Source organism: Gouania willdenowi, chromosome 22, assembly GCF_900634775.1.
Source record: "Gouania willdenowi chromosome 22, fGouWil2.1, whole genome shotgun sequence".
Taxonomy (NCBI): domain Eukaryota; kingdom Metazoa; phylum Chordata; class Actinopteri; order Blenniiformes; family Gobiesocidae; genus Gouania; species Gouania willdenowi.
The window spans coordinates 1,138,430-1,158,834 of NC_041065.1; the positions used below are offsets into that span (position 1 = coordinate 1,138,430).

Sequence of the window (20,405 nt, forward strand, 5' to 3'; positions counted from 1 at the left end):
ATGTTTATCTATCTCAGCAAAAAGGTGAGTTCTCCTGCAGCCCGTGAACGCATCAGTAACTCAGCACTGTTGATTAATAATGTAACTATTGATTAATAATGTAACTATTGATTAATTATGTAACTATTGATTAAAAATTTAACTACTGATTAATGATGTAACTATTGATTCATAATTTACCTATTGCTTTATAATTTAACTATTGATCAATGATGTAACTATTGATTAATAATGTAACTATTGATTAATGATGTAACTATTGATTTATAATTTACCTATTGCTTTATAATTTAACTATTGATTAATGATGTAACTGTTGATTAATAATTTAACTAATGCTTTATAATTTAACTATTGATTAATGATGTAACTGTTGATTAATAATTTAACTATTGCTTTATAATTTAACTATTGATTAATGATGTAACTGTTGATTATGTTAAAGATCGCCATACCCAACAACATCCATCTGAAGTGTGTTTCGTGGAACAAAGAGCAGGGCTTCATAGCGTGTGGAGGAGACGATGGTTTACTCAGAGTCCTCAAGTTAGACACACAGACAGGTACGTCTGTACACCAGAAACACATGCACTTAATACTATCACCTGCAACACACAAAACAATAACAAAGACACACTAAATGGGAGAAAAATGCATAAGAATAACAGAGAAATGTACAAAATGACACCAAAAACACACACACTGAAATAAAATAATTTAAATAATACACAAAATTGACAAAAAAAACACACACAAAATAAGAGAAAAATATACTCAATAATAAAAAGAATAGACAAACAGCAACAATATGCACAAAGGGGATATGTTATGAAGCTAGATGACCTCTTATCGTGCTAACTTCCAGGATTTAATGAGTGTGTGCTGGACTACGAAGCTGGCTAACATGTTATGGAGCTAAATCCCCATGGTAACTTAGGCTGAACGACTAGCCTGGTCAGGAGCAGGTTTTGTTCTGGCTCAGATCTTAGCGAGTGCTAAAGCTCCGCCTCTTGACCAATCAGATCTCTTAGAAAGCGAGCTGTCCAATAAAAGGTGATGTGTAAACACGTCACTGTGTGGATCTGATCTGACGCTGACAGATCAGATCCACACAGCAGCGATGTCATTAACTGATGACATCATTTAGGAAAGTAATAGATTTATATCTGATGGAGTGATCTAGTCAGACGATGAAGCCTGTCAGGTGAAGTCATTAATTAATTAATTTATTCGTACGCTATAGTAAGGCTGACAGCATCAGCAGGAACATACTACAGATCTCACTAGGCTTGAGCGGTATCCACATTTTGATACTGATATACCACCTCCATGAATGCCTCTGTGTGTCTGTGTCGTGTGTCTGTGTGTGTGTGTCTGTGTCGTGTGTGTGTGTCGTGTGTGTGTGTCTCTGTGTGTCTGTGTCTCTGTGTCTGTGTGTGTGTGTCTCTCTGTGTGTCTCTGTGTGTCTGTGTCTCTGTGTCTGTCTGTGTCTCTGTGTGTGTGTGTGTGTGTGTGTGTGTGTGTGTAGCGATCTTTCCTACAGCTACTCTCTCCCTCTCAATGTGCACACTTCCCCATCAACCTATTGCAGCAGCAGCGAGGCAGCGAGGGCAGCACACACACAACAAGCTTGTGTTTGTGTGTGCGAGTCCGTGCGCTTCCCGCCGTGCACGCCCCCATGCGTTGTTGTGTCGCGACAGTAGTATTCTTTTAACAGTGTTTGTGTGTGTGTGTGTGTGTGTGTGTGTGTCTACGGAGTGATCACTTCTTTTCCTATGTTTACAGCACTGATCATTAACGCCGCTTTAAGGTTTAAATCATCAACTGAGGGAGTTTGGACACATTTGTCCATGACTTTTGCGTAATAATTCCAGCAAGTTAATTTTGTCTTCTTTTTGAAGACAACAATGAAGTCACATCAAAGCGATCAGCAGATGCCTCTGAAGAAGACTGGCAGTTAACAGTCGAAACATGTCAGGAGATCAAAGCACGTTTCTTAAAAAAAAAGTTGCTGGAATTATTACACGTAAATCTTGGATAAAACTATCTCCAAGCATTGGACACATCAAAGCGATCAGCAGACGCCTCTGAGGAAGACTGGCAGTTTAGAGTCAAAACATGTCAGGAGATCAAAGTAAACTTCCTGAAAAAAAAGTTGTCTGAATAATTGAAACCTTAAAATATCTGTACTTTCTCACAAGTAATGAAGTTGCGTACTGTGTCCACCTCATAATAACCTCATTGATCATTGTAAAAAAATATAAAATAAAAGAATCAGTTTGTATTTAGATTTTTTTTTTCTACAGATGATGTCAAACTCAAAGGTCTTGCTGCACCAAGTAATTTATCAATGAACCAAACCCTGGAGGGACACAATGGTAAGATTATTCACACAAACTAGTTTTGATAAAGTTATTTTACTAACTATGGTGTTGGTCAAGGTAAAGCATTTGTATGAAGTATAGCGAGCACAACTCAACTACTGTATATGGTGATGGATGAAACACCTATGTGTTGATTGTAAATGCTGACCCTATTGTTCCACTAAGGAGCCGTACAGGTGGTGACATGGAATGAACAGTACGAGAAACTGACGACCAGCGACCAGAACGGACTCATCATCGTATGGATGCTTTACAAAGGTGATCAGTGGCTTACAACTGCCAGGGCTTCTCAACCTTGGAGTCAGGACCCCATATGGGGTCGTGAGACACTGGGAGGCGGTCACCAGATGCCTTCAAGAAACAAATTTGAGCCAATGTTTTGCTTTTTTTTTTTACAGTTTTTTTGCAACCACACCAAACTTGCCATATTTTACCAGTTTTCATCCATTTTTCTTGCCATATTTTTGCTCCTTTTAAAGTATTTTTGACACTTTTAATGTCTTTTCTGCACATTTTCCCACTTTCCAGACTTGTTCAGCACTTATAAACCCTTTCCACCATTTTTCCACCTAATCTTATTGACCCTTTATTGTCACTTTTAACCTCCTTTCCACCATATTTCTTGCTTATTTTTTGCCAATTTAACCACATTCACGATTTATCATGCCCATTATTTAACAGTTTAAACTAATTGTTTCTACTTTTTAAATGACCATAACCCCCCCCCCCCCCATTTCTGCCACTTGTAAGCCAATATTGACAATTTGAACCCTTTTCACCTCTTTTTTTGTCTGTTTTTGGCCATTTTAATTTGCAACTTTTAACCAATTTCTGTTGTTTTTAAAATCCCATTTCACCACCTTTTCCACCATTTTTGGTCACTTTGAACCATTTTATTAGTGATTAAAACCTGGATTTCCATCTTTAAGATGACTATAATAATAATAAATGTTCCTGGATAACAGTGGATATTATTCAGATGAATAAATAAATGTGGTTATCACAGATTCATAGAACAGGTTGAGAACCACTGGTTTATGAAACACTAAAAAGTGTTCTTAATGGGAAAAGTTTGTTTTAGCATTGTTTTGCCCTCATAAGGAGCGTGGTATGAGGAGATGATCAACAACAGGAACAAGTCTGTGGTGAGGAGTATGAGCTGGAACGCTGACGGACAAAAGATCTGCATCGTGTACGAGGATGGAGCGGTTATTGTTGGATCTGTGGACGGTAACATGATCTAAAATAAAGATAACGTCACAAAAGTAACGGTTAATTGTTGGTGTATTAATCAGAAACAGGTCACATGATAATTCAAACTGTTTTTGAAGGAAACCGGATCTGGGGAAAGGAGCTGAAAGGAACCCAGCTGGCTCATGTCGCGTGGTCACCAGATAGTAAGATCCTGCTCTTTGGCATGGCCAACGGGGAAGTGCAGATCTACGACAATCAAGGGAATTTTATCGTGAGTGTGCACGTCAAAATAATACAACATAATCCTACACCTAAAAGGTTCAAATGAAATATAACTTATTGATGTTTGATTACTTTTGCAAGTAGGGTGACTCATCTGAGGAACCATTGAGGAGAGAAGAAACAAAAAACAAAATCCTCTAATTAATGTTTGATTAACAAGTACAGTAAGCACCAACAATCCAAAAATATTGTTTACACAGTAGCCTGAATTTAATTCGATCTTTTAAATTGAAAGTCTGTGAAACATTTTGAAAACTGACCAGAAAATCGATATGAATCGTAATACCTATGAATCGATTTTTAACTGCCTTACAATTAATCGTTACATCCCTATGTGATGCATTAGGTTTAATCTGATTGGTCAGCTATGATGTGATATAGTAGGTTTAATCTGATTAGTCATCTATGATGTGATGCGTTAGGTTTAATCTGATTAATCGACTATGATGTGATGCATTACGTTTAATCTGATTGGTCTGCTATGATGTGGTACATTATGCTTAGTGCGTGTGTTTTATAGATGAAAATGACAGTTAGCTGTCTAACCAACACTACTGGAGCTGTGAGTATTGCTGGTATCCACTGGTACGCTGGTTCTGGGGGCTACGTGGAGCCTGACTGCCCATGTCTTGCCATCTGTTTCGACAACGGACGATGTCAGATCATGCGTTATGAAAACGATGAGAGTAAGACTCTTTAAACATCCCATCCATCCATCCATCCATCCATCCATCCATCCCAGTGTATCTCATAGTTGTTTGTCCACAGACCCAGTGTGTGTGGACACCATGATGAATGTGGTCAGTATCCAGTGGAACCACTGTGGCAGCGTGCTGGCTGTGGCTGGATCTCTACGAGCCTCCAACGCAGACAAAGATTTCAACATCGTACAGTTTTACACACCGTTTGGAGAGGTTTGCATAGCTTAACACATCTATATTTGTAGTAATTCTAACTATTAGACATTGAATACCACCTATTTTTAATAAACTGTTGGATGGAATGACAAAATACTGAGTAATACTTGGGTTTGGGGTTAATTACATTTTAAAAATTACAATTACATCTTCAATTATCCATGTTTAATTACAACTTAACTAGGATTACGATGATCAGCATTTTTCCAATTACAATTAAAACTACCATTATTATTTTTCCCCTGAAAGTCAATTACAATTGCGTTCTCTTGTGTTAGCTTTCTGTTAGCATCTCTAATGCTAACAGGTCAGTTTGACACGTCTTAAATCAGCTGTAAAATACACTAATATCTCTTGGTTACCTCGTTAGGCTTCCTAATCAATGAATATATTGGTTTTAATATTTATGGTGTGGGCGTTAATTGTAATCGGACAAAAATGCTTGTAACTGTAATCATAATTGAACATGGGTAATTGAAAAATGTAATTGACTCCAACCCTGCTAACCTGTTTCTACCTGCTGGGGACTCTCCAAACCATGTGAGTCGGTAATGATGACGTTCTCTGTTGACGTAGCACCTGAGAACTCTGAAGGTGCGGGGGAAGCAGATGTCTGGTGTGGCCTGGGAGGGGGGAGGTCTGAGGATCGGACTGGCTGTGGACTCATACATCTACTTTGCCAACATTAGGCCGGACTATAAGGTAAACAACACCACTGACATGTCAATCAAACACCTTAAGACCAGGGATGGGCAACACTATCACAGCAGGGGGCCACATACATGTGATTGTATCTCATTATCAACATTCATGTCAGCATTAACAGTTATGGTCAATCACAGCTTTAATACACAGGTGGGAAAAAGGCTTTTGTCTTTACTTTGCATTTGTGGTTTTTATGTTTTGTCAGTTTTTACCCATTTTATGTGTTTTTGTAAATTTTGTGTTCTTAGTGTAATGTCTATTTTTCTGTCATTGTCTGCATTTTTGTTGTTGATTTGTGCATTTTTTGGGGTCATTTTCTTTATTTTTGTTGTTTATTTTCTGTATTTTCCTGTCATTTTGTGTAATTTTGTGAACAGTTTGTGTGTCTTTGGAGCTATTCTAATGTGTTGTTGTTTTGTGTGTTTTTGTAGTCATTTTGTTTGTTTAAGTGGTTGTTGTGTCTGTTTATGTTTTAGGAGTCATTGTGTGCAATTTTGGAATTTATTTTTTATGTGTTTTTGTGTATTATGTTGGGCTTCATATTCCTTCCAATTTCTCAAATTACAATTTCGGGGAATTTGCTTTGGGGGCCGCAAAAAATTAGACAGAATCAGAATCAGAAAAGTTTATTTTGCCAAGTACAGTTTTGAAAAACAGCACAGGGAATTTGACTCTAGTCGGTGCGCAGAACAAAAAAAAAAACAACACAAGCCAGCAACACTAATAATAATAATAATAATAATAATAATAATAATAATGATAGATATACTGTAAAGGATAAGGGATAAATAAAGGATAAATAGAGGATAAGGATAAAGGATAAATTATATATATATTTTTTACTTTTATCTTTTCATTTTTTTCCCGAAGATAAAAATATAAATTTAAATTTATATTTCTATCTTCGGAATAAAAATTAAAAGATAAAAGTAAAAAAAAAAAAAAAAAAGATATTATTTATCCTTATCCTTAAATCAAAGATTGTGGCCCCTGGGCCTCCAGTTGCCTATGTCTGCTTCAGACATTCACTTTTTGCCTGAATAATCATTATTTAGTGTCTTTTTGTTTCTATAAATGGTTGTATGACATTCACAATTTTGAACTGTTATGTTGTGAGTGGCTCAGTAATAAATTCATTTAGTTCACTCAGAATATGTAGGAGTTACAGAAAAATACATTCCCCCTCGGGGGCCAGACCCAGTCCTCTGGAGCTCCACTTTGGCCCTCACGAGAAAATAAAATGACAGGAAAAACATTAATTGATCAACTGATCCAGTACAGTCGCTCAAAATACACAAATTTATTGGAACTCTTCAGTGTTTTCCTACACTTGTATCACATTATGGAATCTTTTATCATCTAGCAACTAGAACTCTCAATTCTTTCAAAATCCTGTGATTTTCCTTGTGAGTTTAGTATATTGTGGTCTTTTTAAACACTTAGACTAAAGTACAAACATTAAGTTAATGCTCTTTGTGCAACTATCAACACACGGACAACAGAACAGGATGTAGGCTGAGGCCTTATTTCACCCACCCTCTTTAAATTCATCTTTCACTTTGCTTCCTTTAGATTTATATAAACAATAAGATCTCTGATACAATCATTGTTTCTTTAAACATTATAAACTATATGTTTGGCATTCCTTCATTTTCATGTCTCAGGTTACTAAAATTATTGCACATAATTTTCCCAAATGAAATAAAATTGGTCACAAAATCAAGTATAAATTTAATATCTGTCACGTATTACTTGGATGTAGTCGGCGTCTTCCATACTTTATATATTATTTATACGTGGAAGCTGAAAGTAGGGCACATTAAGGTTGAAATGACTTGTTTTTTTATCTATAATCTGTGGCCCACCTGAGATCAAACTGGTTTGTATTTGGCCCACAAACTGGCCCTGAGTCAGATTTATTCTAATAATAATAATAATAAATCCTTTGTGTGGCTCTACTCAGTGGGGCTACTGTTGCAGCACGGTGGTGTACGCTTACACCAAGCTGGAGCGCCAGGAGCACTGCGTTGTATTCTGGGACACCAAAAACAACGAAAAGTTTGTCAAATATGTGAAGAGCCTGATGTCCATCACGACGTCTGGAGACTTCTGTATTCTAGCTAGCAAGGCAAGCGACATAGCGTCTCAGGTACGGAACCATCACATGTAACTATGAAACCATGAAACCAGTGTTTTAACTACAATTGTATCATACATATTCTCTGTAAAATCAATAAAAATGGAATATATGTAAATAGGGACGTGCATTGCCATGAATCTGATGATACGATTCACGATTTGCATGTCATGATCGACTATATCGCGATACTAAACAATACGATATATTATACATCATGATATACTGCATTATCAATAATGACAAATTCCCCCTTTACAAGTCCAAAATGATATGAAATACAAGTTATTTCATTCTTTATAAACTTGCGTGAACAAGTAAATGGAAGCACCAATATCAAAAACAAGTGGTATGTTTATCAAAGTGTCAAATTACATTTTCAAAAAGAGTTTAACTTTTGCTTCTACATCAGATTCTGATTCTGTAAAGTTCTTAAATTCTTGATAAAAAGTAACTCTATACATCTATAAAAGTATGTTTTATGATAATAAAGTGTAATTAACTTCCAGTTAATAGTCATTGAGGAGCGGTAGTTTAACAAGGTCTGATGGTGAGTTCACTGACACCTAGTGACAGGTGTCAATTAAATGCAATTAATTGTTTTTTCTATAAAAAAGATTATTAAAAAAATCTATTTGAATATTTTCTGGATCAATACGACAATTCCGCAGTGAAATATCCTGATATATTTTAAAATCATTTTTTTCTTACATATGTAAATGTAAAATGTATACTTTTAATAATTATAAAATTTTCCTCAGATAAAAGGTTTTACGGAGCTAAATATGTATTTTTAAATCTAGCTTCTCACCTTCTAACTCTCTTCTCTGTCGTCTGCAGGAAGACACAGAATCTGAGTCTGGAAGTCATTCAAAGGTATCGTTTCCTTTCACGTTTAAACCAAGAAATGTTTGACGTGGCTACAAACCCACGTTGAGCGTAATTATGGACTGCTGTGTGTTTCTCAGTACATTCTGATTCTGTGCAACTCTATTGGGACTCCGCTGGATACTAAACACATTGACATCGGTAAGTTGCTTAGTTTAACCTCGTGATGCCAGTGAAAATGTATTTGCCCTGTGAACATGTGACCATGCGAGGGTGGGATGATCAAATAGCTGTTTCTGGCATCAGGTTGGTGTATTTTTACAATTCAGTGTGAGAGATCGCACCATGTGTGCAGACACATAGGAGTTGGCACGCTGCCCTCTAACACCCACAGTCGACTCACGGGCATCTGCATTCCTATAGAACAGAGTCTGTCCTGATCATCTCTCAGTAGGAATCATTTTAACCAAGGTACACTATGACAGAAGTTCTCAACCTTGGGGCCAGGAGCTAATTTGGGGTCACGAAACACTGGGAGGGGGGTCCCCAGATGCCTTCAAGAAACTACGAATATTGTTTTTAACAATTTGAGCCTATTTTTGCTTTTTTTAAATTATTTTTCTGCATCTACACAAAACTTGCCATATTGAATGCGTTTTTTTGCCAGTTTAACCACATTCGCAATGGTTACTACCTTTTTTTTTTTTTTTTGCTTTGTTCGTCCCCATTTCGGCCAATTTTAAGGCAATATTGACACTTTGAACACTGACGGTTCCAGAGAGTGGGGACCCCCACTGTAGCTGAAGGTGGTTGAACACAGACATGAACATTGAAGAACAGTCATGTGGAGACAGGACCATCTATAAGGGGGAATAAAGGGGTGAGATTTTTGGGGTGCATCCATAAAGTCAGTAAAATGATGGTCCATTGTTCTATGAATCTGTGATAACCACATTTATTTATTCATCTGAATAATATCCACTGTTATCCAGGAACGTTTATTATTATTATTATATTATTTTAATCACTAATAAAATGGTTCAAAGTGACCAAAAATGGTGGGAAAGGTGGTGAAATGGGATTTTAAAAACCACAGAAATTGGTTAAAAGTTGTAAATTAGAGTGGATAAAAACAGACAGAAAAATTAGTAAAAAGGGTTCAAAGTGTTAATATTGGATTAAAAGTGACAGTAATGGGGGGTAGAGGATAAATCATGCAAGGGTGGGCAGTGCCCTTTGTACCAAGGTCAACACCGTAGTTGCACATTCAAAAACCTCATATACTCAGATTCCCTGAATAGCTGGGCCACGCCCATTTCTGCCTATAAGTGTGTGGCACAAAATCGCGAAAAGTGGAAAACCTACTTTTTCAATTTCCTCCTTGGGGTTTTTGTCTAATTAGAATGAAACTTGGCACGTAGAGCCTTCAGTTGGACCTGATCTAAAGTTGAGTAAAGATTTTTATTCGATCAAAATATGCACAAATTATTTTTGCTAGTTTTCTAGCGAGCTAGCTAGCTGGCTATAAAAACATAAACTGTTGCATATCTCGGTCAATAAATGCTAACAACACCAAATCTGAGATCTTTGATTAGCATGTGACTGTGAGGGTATGAGTCAAATTTGAATAATTTAGGCCACTAGGGGGCGCTGCAAATTTGGGACATGTATATCTCTTAAATGGCAAGACTGATTTTTACCAAATTTGGTGGGTATGAACTTGGGCCGCTCCTGAAGCCATATCTCAAAGTTAATCATGATTGGTCAAAGTGGGCGTGGTTTATTACAACATAAACAGCATTTATTTCAGCTGAAAAATTATGTTGAGGGCTGTGAATTTTTATCGGGTATATATACTGTAGAAGAGCACACAGACCACCCATACCAAAAAGTGCGCCACTAGGTGGTGCTCTAATGGGTGCAAACGCAATTTGGCCTGTAACTTTCACATTGGCCTGTGTCCTGACGCTCGCCCCAAGCCCGTCATTTTTTGTGACGTGCTTACTCCACGGGCTCCACAAAACCTGGGGCCGAGTCACGTGGGAAGGCTTGGCCCCCTTTCATAACTGCCTGCAGTTCTAGTTGAAGACGTCATTTTAATTACCCCTGTTGTGAAATGAAGTGTGAAGTTGGGAATGTATTTTCTTATTTTGACTTCCAGATCCGTTGTTTGTCACTATGACCAAGACGCACGTCATAGCTGCCTCCAAAGAGGGTTTTTACCTGTGGCAGTACAGAGTAGCAAAGAAACTGACTGCTCTGGAGATCAACCAGGTGACCCGAACAAAGAAGGAAGGAAGGGAAAGGTGAGTCAAAGGAGTGACAGAGGGCGTATCACTGGAAATCTACGGGTTTGCTACCTCACTGTTACTACGTAAAGTGTTTGTAGTGTCGACGCCATCAGAAGGGTTTATTCATCTCAGTTCAATGTTGCACACAGGCTGAGCTGATGTTCTGCCAGGGCTTTGCTAACACCTATAGCACAGGTCCTCTCAGGGGAGCTGCTTTGTTTGTTTATTCACAGACTGTCATTCCCTGCTACTCTAGACTCTACCACATCGACAGCAGCCCGTCTGGAGCCAACGACACTGGAGCAGACTTTACTAAGGCCTTCACAGTAAGGAATGACTTGATCTCAAGCACTGCAAAATGGCTCCGAAAAAATAAATGACCATCATTACTCAGGCATCAACTTTGATATTTTATAATTACTGACTGATTTGTTTAAAATAGCATTTAACTTTATGAGGGTATTAAAGTATGAATATGGTTGAAATAACAATTACTACTAATACAATCTTTTTACATTTTCCAATAAGTTAATAAATTGATACATAATTCCAACAAGTTTCATTTCATCAGACAGCTGTTCTTCAGGAAAGTCATTTTGATCTGATGTAAAAAAAAAGTTGCCTGAATAAATGAAACCATGACATATTATTAAAAAAGAACTTGCTGTAATTATTCCGCGGAAGTCAGGGACATATCAAAGCAATCAACAGACGCCTCAGAAGAAGACTGGCAGTGTACAGTCGAAACATGTCAGGAGATCAAAATAACTTTCCTGAAGAAGAGTTGTCTGAATAAAAGACGCCTTGACATATTTTTTCAGGAACTTTACTTTGATCTCCTGACATGTTTCGGCTGCTGAACTTATAAGTATAAGGACACATCAAAGCGATCAGCAGACGCCTCTGTAGAAGACTGCAGTTCAGCAGCCGAAACCTGTAAAGAGATCAAAGTAAACTTCCTGAAAAGAATATGTCTGAATAAATGAAACCATAACATATTATATTAGATTGATACAGTAGATCTTATTTCTAAAGCAGTAAAGTGTGTTTAGTAGAGTTAAAGCTTTTTGGGTTTTTCAGGCAACTCGAGACCCCATCTGCTGCATCACCGCCACAGACAAGACCCTGATAGTGGTAGGTCCACCCCTGGGTTTAAAGACACAATAAAGACCTATTGTAGAGAATCACAGATGGGTTTTGTTCTTCAAACAGGGTCGAGAGTCGGCCACCATCCACAGATACAGCCTACCTAACGTGGTTCTCCTCCAGAAATACACCGTCAACAACAGAGCTAATTATCTGGCTTTGAACTGTAACTCCAGGTAAGCTCTGCTTAGTTTAGTTTTAGTATCTTAAATTTAGTGGTGGGACTTGATTAAAAACTTAATCTAATTAATTTGGAGTTTTGTAATTAACTAATCTCGATTAATCTAAATTAATGGTCTAACAATATTTGACATCAGAAGTAGCGTTTTCGGATATGACTGAATCAGTGAAAACAATAAATTAGCTTAAACAACTAAATAGTGTTTATTGTTCAATCACTGAGTGCTAACATAATGTGTAATTTGATTAAAGAATATTATCATTGCATTGTTCACAAAGCACTAACTTAAATCTATTACATTCAATTCAACTTTATTTATATAGCGCAAAATACAACAAAGTCATCTCAAAGTGCTGAACAAAATATAAAGTCCATAGTAAAAAGAAGAAAGAACCCAACAAGATCCACATGAACAAGCATTTAGTGACAGTGGGAAGAAAAAACTCCCTCTTTTGTATAGGAAGAAATCTCCAGCAGAACCAGGTTCAGAGGTGGAGAACATCTGCTTCCACTGGTTGGGGTTAGTGAACAGAGGGACAAACAGGATATGATAGAAGGATAGACCATCAGTGTCCCAGACTAGTTGAGCCGTGAACTATTGATCAGGAACCACCATTTCCTGCATCAAGACACCTGAAACAGAAAAGAGAGCGGAGGGCGAGGAGAAGGCACAGACTGCAGGAAAAATAAAATATATATATATATATATATATACATATACATATACTGTATGTATATATATATATATACATATACATATATATACATTAACTGTATGTATATATATATATATATATACATATATAAATATATATATATATGGAACCACCCTGAATGGTTAACCAAAGGCCGCACAATCCTGATCCTGAAGGATCCCTCAAAGGGTACAGTCCCATCCAACTATCGCCCAATAACCTGCCTCTCCACAACGTGGAAGCTCATGTCTGGCACCATAGCGGCTAAGATAAGCGGGCACATGGATCAATACATGAGCACAGCTCAGAAGGGAATCGGTAAAGATACCAGAGGTGCCATAAACAGCTACGCCCTGCCAGTAATCAGATACCCTGCAGGAATAATAAGCTGGCCAAAGGATGAGATACAGACCACAGATGTTAAGACACGAAAGCTCCTAACCATGCACGGAGGGTTCCACCCCAAATCCAGCACTCTGAGACTGTACGCTAGCCGGATGGAAGGAGGACGAGGACTAGTGAGTGTGAGAGCCACTATCCAGGATGAAACAACCAAGATCCATAAGTACATCAAGGACAAGGCTCCAACAGATGACATGCTCAGTGAATGTCTCAGACAATGGGGAACAGAAGATGAGGTGCTGGAGGTTCCGTCATGGGAGGACAGGCCCCTACACGGGATGTACCACCCAAACATAACTGAAGTGGCGGATATCAAGAAATCCTACCAGTGGCTAGACAGAGCTGGACTAAAGGACAGCACAGAGGCACTCATCATGGCTGCACAGGAGCAGGCCTTGAGCACCAGAGCAATAGAGGCCCAGATCTACCACACCAGACAAGACCCCAGGTGTAGACTGTGCAAAGAGGCCAATGAGACAATCCAGCACATAACTGCAGGGTGTAAGATGCTGGCAGGGAAAGCTTACATGGAGCTCCATAACCAAGTGACTGGTATAGTGTACAGGAACATCTGTGCAGAGTATGGGCTGGAAACCCCAAGGTCAAAGTGGGAAACACCTCCAAAGGTGGTAGAGAATGGCCGAGCCAAGATCCTGTGGGACTTCCAGATACAGACGGACAGAATGGTAATGGAGAACCAACCAGACATTGTGGTGGTGGACAAAGAGCAGAGGAAAGCCATTGTGGTCGACATAGCAATGCCAAGCGACTTCAACATCAGGAAAAAGGAACACGAGAAACTAGAGAAATACCAGTGGCTCAGAGAAGAGTTGGCGAAAACCTGGAGGGTGAAGGCATCAGTGGTGCCCGTGGTCATTGGGGAACTCGGGGCAGTAACCCCCAAACTGGAGGAGTGGCTCCAGCAGATCCCAGGAAATACATCAGACATCTCGGTCCAGAAAAGTGCAGTTCTAGGAACAGCAAAGATACTGCGCAGAACCCTCAAGCTCCCAGGCCTCTGGTAGAAGACCCGAGCTTGGAGGAAAAAAAAGACCGCCCGCGGAGGGTGAGGAAGAGATTTTTTTTTTTGTGTATATATATATATATATATATATATATATATATATATATATATATATATATATATATATACATACATACATATATGGGGTGGATATCAGTGTAAATGGTGTGAAGCAGTGTGAGCAGTATGATGGGTATGCAACAAGGAACAGGTGTGGGGGGTTGTCTACAACCTGGCACAACCATGTCCCTGGACAAAACATCTCATTACAGCCCATTATGTGTGTAGATGGTGGATCGTGTTTGAATATAATGTTGGTGTTCTATTATATAATCTTAGTTCTTTGTTCCTATTTTTAAGTTTAGAGCTTTTTTCCTAGTGTTTAGGTTAACGCTATTATACGGTATATGCTTTAGCAAATAAGTAGGTTTTAAGTTTACTTTTAAAGGTGGAGAGAGTAGCAGCCTCCTGTATTAAGACTGGGAGCTGGTTCCAAAGGCGAGGAACCTGGTAGCTGAATGCTCTGCCTCCTGTTCTATTTCTCGATACTTTAGGAACTTCCAGGAGACCAGCAGACTGAGAGCAGGTTGATCTGCCCGCACGATAGGACACTAACAGGTCTTTAAGGTACACAGGAGCTTGATCATGTCGAGCTTTGTATGCTAACAGGAGGATTTTAAACTCTATTCTAGATTTTACAGGAAGCCAATACTGTAGAAATATGTTCTCTCCTGTTAGTACCTGTTAGTATTCTAGCTGCAGCATTCTGAATTAACTGGAGACTTTTTAGTGAGTTACTAGAACATCCTGACAGTATAGAGTTACAATAATCTAATCTAGATGTAACAAATCCATGGATTAATTTTTCAGCATCACTCTGGGTCAAGATATTCCTGATTTTAGAGATATTATGGAGGTGGAAGAAGGTTGTTGTTGTGATTTGTTTAATATGCGAATTAAAAGATAAGTCAGTTTCAAAGATAACGCCTAAGTTTTTTACTGTGGTTGCTAGGTGACAGAGTAATGTCATCCAGAGACACTATTTGCCCTGATAATTTATCTCTGAGGTGTTTTGGACCAAATAAAATCACTTTGGTTTTATCCTGGTTAAGAAGGAGAAAGTTACGGCTCATCCAGGATGTGATGTCATTGAGACAAGCCTGGAGTTTTAATAACTGATGAGTTTCATCTGATTTCATTGAGAGATAAAGCTGTGTATCATCTGCATAGCAATGGAAATTTATATTATGTTCTCTGATAATGTTACCTAGTGGAAGCATATATAATGTAAAGAGTATTGGTCCTAAGACTGAACCTTGTGGAACTCCATGATTAACTCTGGCTGAGGAGAGATTATTAACATGAACAAAGTGGGTTCTGTCTGATTGGTAGGATTTAAACCAACCCAGCGCTGTTTCTTTAATCCCAAAAACACTTTTCAGTCTCTGCAGCAGTAGATGATGATCCACTGTATCGAAGGCTGCACTGAGATCTAAGATCACCAGAACTGAGACCAACCCTCTGTCTGAGGCTAAGAGGAGATCATTGGTTACTGTTACTAAGACAGTCTCTGTGCTGTGATTGGCTCTAAAGCCAGACTGAAAGCTCTCTATAAGTTGTTCCTATGTAGGTGATCACATAGTTGACCTGTGATGACTTTTTCAAGTATTTTGGAAACAAAAGGGAGATTAGATATTGGTCTATAATTGGACAAGTCACTTGGATCAAGGGTTGGTTTTTTAAGGAGAGGTTTGATTACGACGGTTTTAAAGGCCTGTGGTATGCAACCTGTTACTGGAGATGTGTTAATATGGTTCATCATATTAGTGCTGATTAGTGGAAGAACATCTTTAAATAGTGGAGATGGGATTGGATCTAAAAGACAGGTTGTTGGTTTAGAACCACTAACTATTGAGGTCAGTTCAGACAGACCAATTGGAGTGAAACTCTGTAAATAAAAGCTGCATGTTGGGGATATTTCTGGAGCTGCTTTGTTTAATAAATTATTGAGCACTCCTGCAGGGGGGACATTAGCTTTGTTTCTAATTGTTAGAATTGTATCAGTAAAGAAGTTGATGAAGTCATCACTGCTCAGGTTGACAGGAATAGAGGGTTTAACAGAGCTGTGGCTTTTGGTGAGCTTGGCTACGGTGTTGAATAGAAACCGTAGATTGTTTTTGTTTTCCTTTATTAAAGTTGAATAATAGGAGGTTCTAGCTTTGTGGAGAACTTCTGCCATGTTTGAGAAGAGCCACTCCCTTTCTAATTTTCACGTTGCCTGTTTTAAAAGACGCAATTCAGATTTATACCAGGGGCGACCTTTTTATGACATATCTTCTTCTTTTTAAGCGGGGCAACAGCATCCAGAGCTGTGTGCAGTGACAACATTGCACTGTTGACAAGATGATCTATTTTCTCTGTCGTTAGACATTGATAGCTATTCTCTGTTGTGTTATCATATGGATCAGAGGTAAGCAATGATGGAACTAAATCTTTAAATCTAGCTACAGCTTTTTCAGACAGTGATCTACTATAGTGTAATCTTCTTTCAGAATTTAAGCAGGCCGATATTTTTAATTCAAAGGATAACAAGAAGTGATCTGAATCTAAGCTATGTACAGTCACGCTTTTCTGGATTTTTGGTATAAACAACGTACTATTCATACTAACGTATTATTATTCCTAATGTACTACTCATACGAACGTACTACTCATACTAATGTATTATTATTCCTAACGTACTACTGATACTAACGTACTACTCATACTAACGTACTACTCTTACTAACGTATTATTATTCCTAACGTACTACAGATACTAACGTACTACTCATACTAACGTACTACTCATGCTAACATATTATTATTCCTAGCGTACTACTCATACTAACGTACTACTCATACTAACGTATTATTATTCCTAATGTACTACTCATACTAAGGTACTACTCATGCTAACATATTATTATTCCTAGCGTACTACTCATACTAACGTACTACTCATACTAACGTACTACTCATACTAACGTATTATTATTCCTAATGTACTACTCATACTAAGGTACTACTCATACTAACGTATTATTATTCCTCACGTACTACTCGACCTGACGTACTACTCATACGAACATACTACTTATATTAGCGTCCTACTCATACAAACGTACTGCTCATACTAACGTACTAATACTAATGTACTACTTATACTAACGTACTACTCATACGAACGTACTACTCACACTAACGTACTACTTATACTAACGTACTACTCATACGAACGTACTACTCACACTAACGTACTACTCACACTAACGTACTACTTATACTAACGTACTACTCATACTAACGTACTACTCATACGAAAGTATTATTATTCCTAACGTACTACTCATACGAACGTACTACTCACACTAACGTACTACTTATACTAACGTACTACTCATACGAACGTACTACTCACACTAACGTACTACTTATACTAACGTACTACTCATACTAACGTACTACTCATACGAAAGTATTATTATTCCTAACGTACTACTCATACTAACGTACTACTCATACGAAAGTATTATTATTCCTAACGTACTACTCGACCTAACGTACCACTCATACTAACGTACTACTTATACTAACGTATTATTACTCTGAAACTATGTGAAATGTTTTATGGATCAAATGAGCACATGTTGATATTCTACTTGGTCACTTTCTCACTTCAAATGTTTTCAGAACTTTCAAAGTAAAGGTGAAGAATCAACAGAGATATTTAGCCTCAGTGTGAACAACGTTTTTAACACTCTAGGATCCAGATGCATCTTGGGAAACATGGAAGTATACTTCAGTGGGAACGCTCATCATTCTAAACATACTATAGTATATAGTAGACAGTATGTACTCATTGAGTTTGTAGTGTGTGTGGAACATTTAGAACACAGTGTGGTTCTCCTGATTCTTGTGTTGTAGTCTGTGCATCAGTATTATGGGTATACCAGGAACTTGTGAAATGAGAACGTTTCTACACTGTTTTGAGTGGGAAAAAAAATGATTAACTGCATTTTTTATTTTTTTTGTTTGATATTTTTTGTAGTTAATGGTAATTAATCGTAACGCATTACATTCCCAGCTGTATTTAAGTTGCTTTCACCTGCACTTGTTCTTTTAGCCGTCTGGCCATCATCGACATAGCCGGCGTGCTGACTTTAATGGATCTGGACGTTGGTGCGACTTCTGACGACAGCACAGGAAACCAGGCGTCCACTGGAGACCCGTCTAAGTTTGAGCGTAAAGACGTTTGGGACATGAAATGGGCAAACGACAACCCAGATTTGTTTGCCATGATGGAAAAGACCAGGATGTACGTCTTCAGAAACCTTGATCCAGAGGTGGGAGCTCTAGTCTTTTTCTTTCTTTGTGGCCTCGTTCTTTACTGTGTATTATCAAACAGGAACCCATTCAAACATCTGGATACATCTGCCACTTTGAGGAGCTGGAAATCAAATCTGTCCTCCTGGATGAGATCATGAAGGTAACTAATGAATTACAATGCTTAAAAATATTTACTTTGAAGAGTATTTATACAAATTGAGCAGACACACTTTTCTAAAAATGTAAATACAACACTGTTTTGTCTTGTTTTTGTTGCTTTTCAACTGATATAATAAACATAAGTATTTCAACAGGCCTCTGATGAGTGTGTTATTTAGCATGGTTAATTTTTTTTATCTAATTTTGTGTATTTTGGAGTTATTTTGTGTATTTTTGGAGTCATTTTGTGTTTTCTTTTGTATATTTGTGTTTTATACAGTATGTTTTCCTGTCATTTTTCCTGCTATTTTTGAATATTTTGTTGTCATATATTTTTCTCTCATTTTCTGTATTTCTTTTGTTGCTTTGTGTAATTTTCATTTTTTTGTGTTTTTGCTGTCGTCTTTTTTTGAGTCATTTTGAGTATTTTTGTTATTGTGCATCATTTCATGTCATTTTTGTATTTTTTCCAGTCATATTTGTATATTTTTGTTAATGTTTTGTATGTTTTTGTTTTATGATTTTTTAAAAAACATGTTTTTGTGTATTTTTGTTGTTATATGTTTTATTTTTGTTGTTGTTCTGTGTATTTTTCATTTTGTGTGTGTTTTTGTAGTTCTTTTATGTATTTTTCTGTAAGATAGTGTGTTTTTTGGAGCCATTTTGTGTATTCACTTAGGGGGTCGCACAAAATTAGACAGAGGGCCGCATTTGGACCCCAGGCCTCTATTTGCGCATGTCTGTACTGGTCTGTCATGCTACCAAAAGACAGAGATAGAAAATAATTCACACACACTTTCATTCCTACATCCAATTTGTAAAAGAGATGCAAAAGATATTGAATCTTAAGATTTAGACAAATATTCTCACCCTATGTTTTTCACAAGCGTGATAAGATTGTTGGCCATAAAACTGTATCTCTGCATATTCAAATGTCAATGCAATGTGCCAAATACAGGATCCAGAGAGGCCCAACAAAGACAACCTCATCAACTTTGAAATCCGCTCCCTGAGAGACAGTCGCTCACTCATAGAAAACGTGGGCATCGAAGAGGCTTCACAGTTCATCGAAAACAATCCTCACCCTAGACTCTGGTAAACCTCGCTTTGCCTCCACTGCTATTTCTTTGAAAAGTTACTGGAAAAAAACTATATTGATACTGTGATATATGTGGGTATTAGAGGTGGCCATTGCCATTAATGTGATGATACGATTTACTTTCCATTATACCATATATCTTGATACTAAACAATATGATTCGCATCGCGATATCAATAATTGTAATTTCACCTTCACAAGTACAAAATGGTATTCTACCCACTGTTACGGAGGTAACATTAGATTAAGTTTGTTTAAGATAGTTTGAACTGTAGCACCTGGAATACAGTGTGTGATGGCATTAAATAAACTATTATTCCTTGTTATTGAATCACTGATAATGAGTGTAGTTTGTGGGAAGAGAGTGTTAGGAGTGAGTGTGCACCTGTTATACTGCCAGAGAATGTGGATCACAGCTGGCTGTGGTGGAGTTTCCGTCCTCGGAGTTGACTGGTGTTGGGGCATCTGTGTGGGAATGTCTGGTGGTGCTCAGGTTGCAGAAAGCTGTGGGAAAGTCTCTGTTATCGGCTCCGGTTAGCGTTGAAGCGGCTCTGCTTCTAACGGTGCAAGGGTCGCTGATGTCTGAGGGTGAT

The 20,405-nt window shown here is 37.8% G+C and overlaps 1 protein-coding gene across 1 annotated transcript in view; it reads left to right on the forward strand.

Annotated features, from left to right (window-relative positions):
* Positions 1-20,405, forward strand: part of wdr35 (WD repeat domain 35) — a 32,733-nt gene continuing 12,328 nt past the window's right edge. The window contains exons 1-19 of the mRNA XM_028438576.1: positions 1-24; positions 446-563; positions 2,307-2,378; positions 2,550-2,642; positions 3,486-3,614; positions 3,716-3,849; positions 4,381-4,546; positions 4,629-4,774; positions 5,354-5,479; positions 7,446-7,631; positions 8,460-8,495; positions 8,588-8,648; positions 10,609-10,753; positions 10,995-11,064; positions 11,819-11,872; positions 11,951-12,060; positions 18,352-18,571; positions 18,634-18,714; positions 19,672-19,808. Coding sequence (XP_028294377.1) covers positions 1-24; positions 446-563; positions 2,307-2,378; positions 2,550-2,642; positions 3,486-3,614; positions 3,716-3,849; positions 4,381-4,546; positions 4,629-4,774; positions 5,354-5,479; positions 7,446-7,631; positions 8,460-8,495; positions 8,588-8,648; positions 10,609-10,753; positions 10,995-11,064; positions 11,819-11,872; positions 11,951-12,060; positions 18,352-18,571; positions 18,634-18,714; positions 19,672-19,808 — 2,108 coding nt within the window. The remainder of the gene's footprint in view (positions 25-445; positions 564-2,306; positions 2,379-2,549; positions 2,643-3,485; positions 3,615-3,715; positions 3,850-4,380; positions 4,547-4,628; positions 4,775-5,353; positions 5,480-7,445; positions 7,632-8,459; positions 8,496-8,587; positions 8,649-10,608; positions 10,754-10,994; positions 11,065-11,818; positions 11,873-11,950; positions 12,061-18,351; positions 18,572-18,633; positions 18,715-19,671; positions 19,809-20,405) is intronic.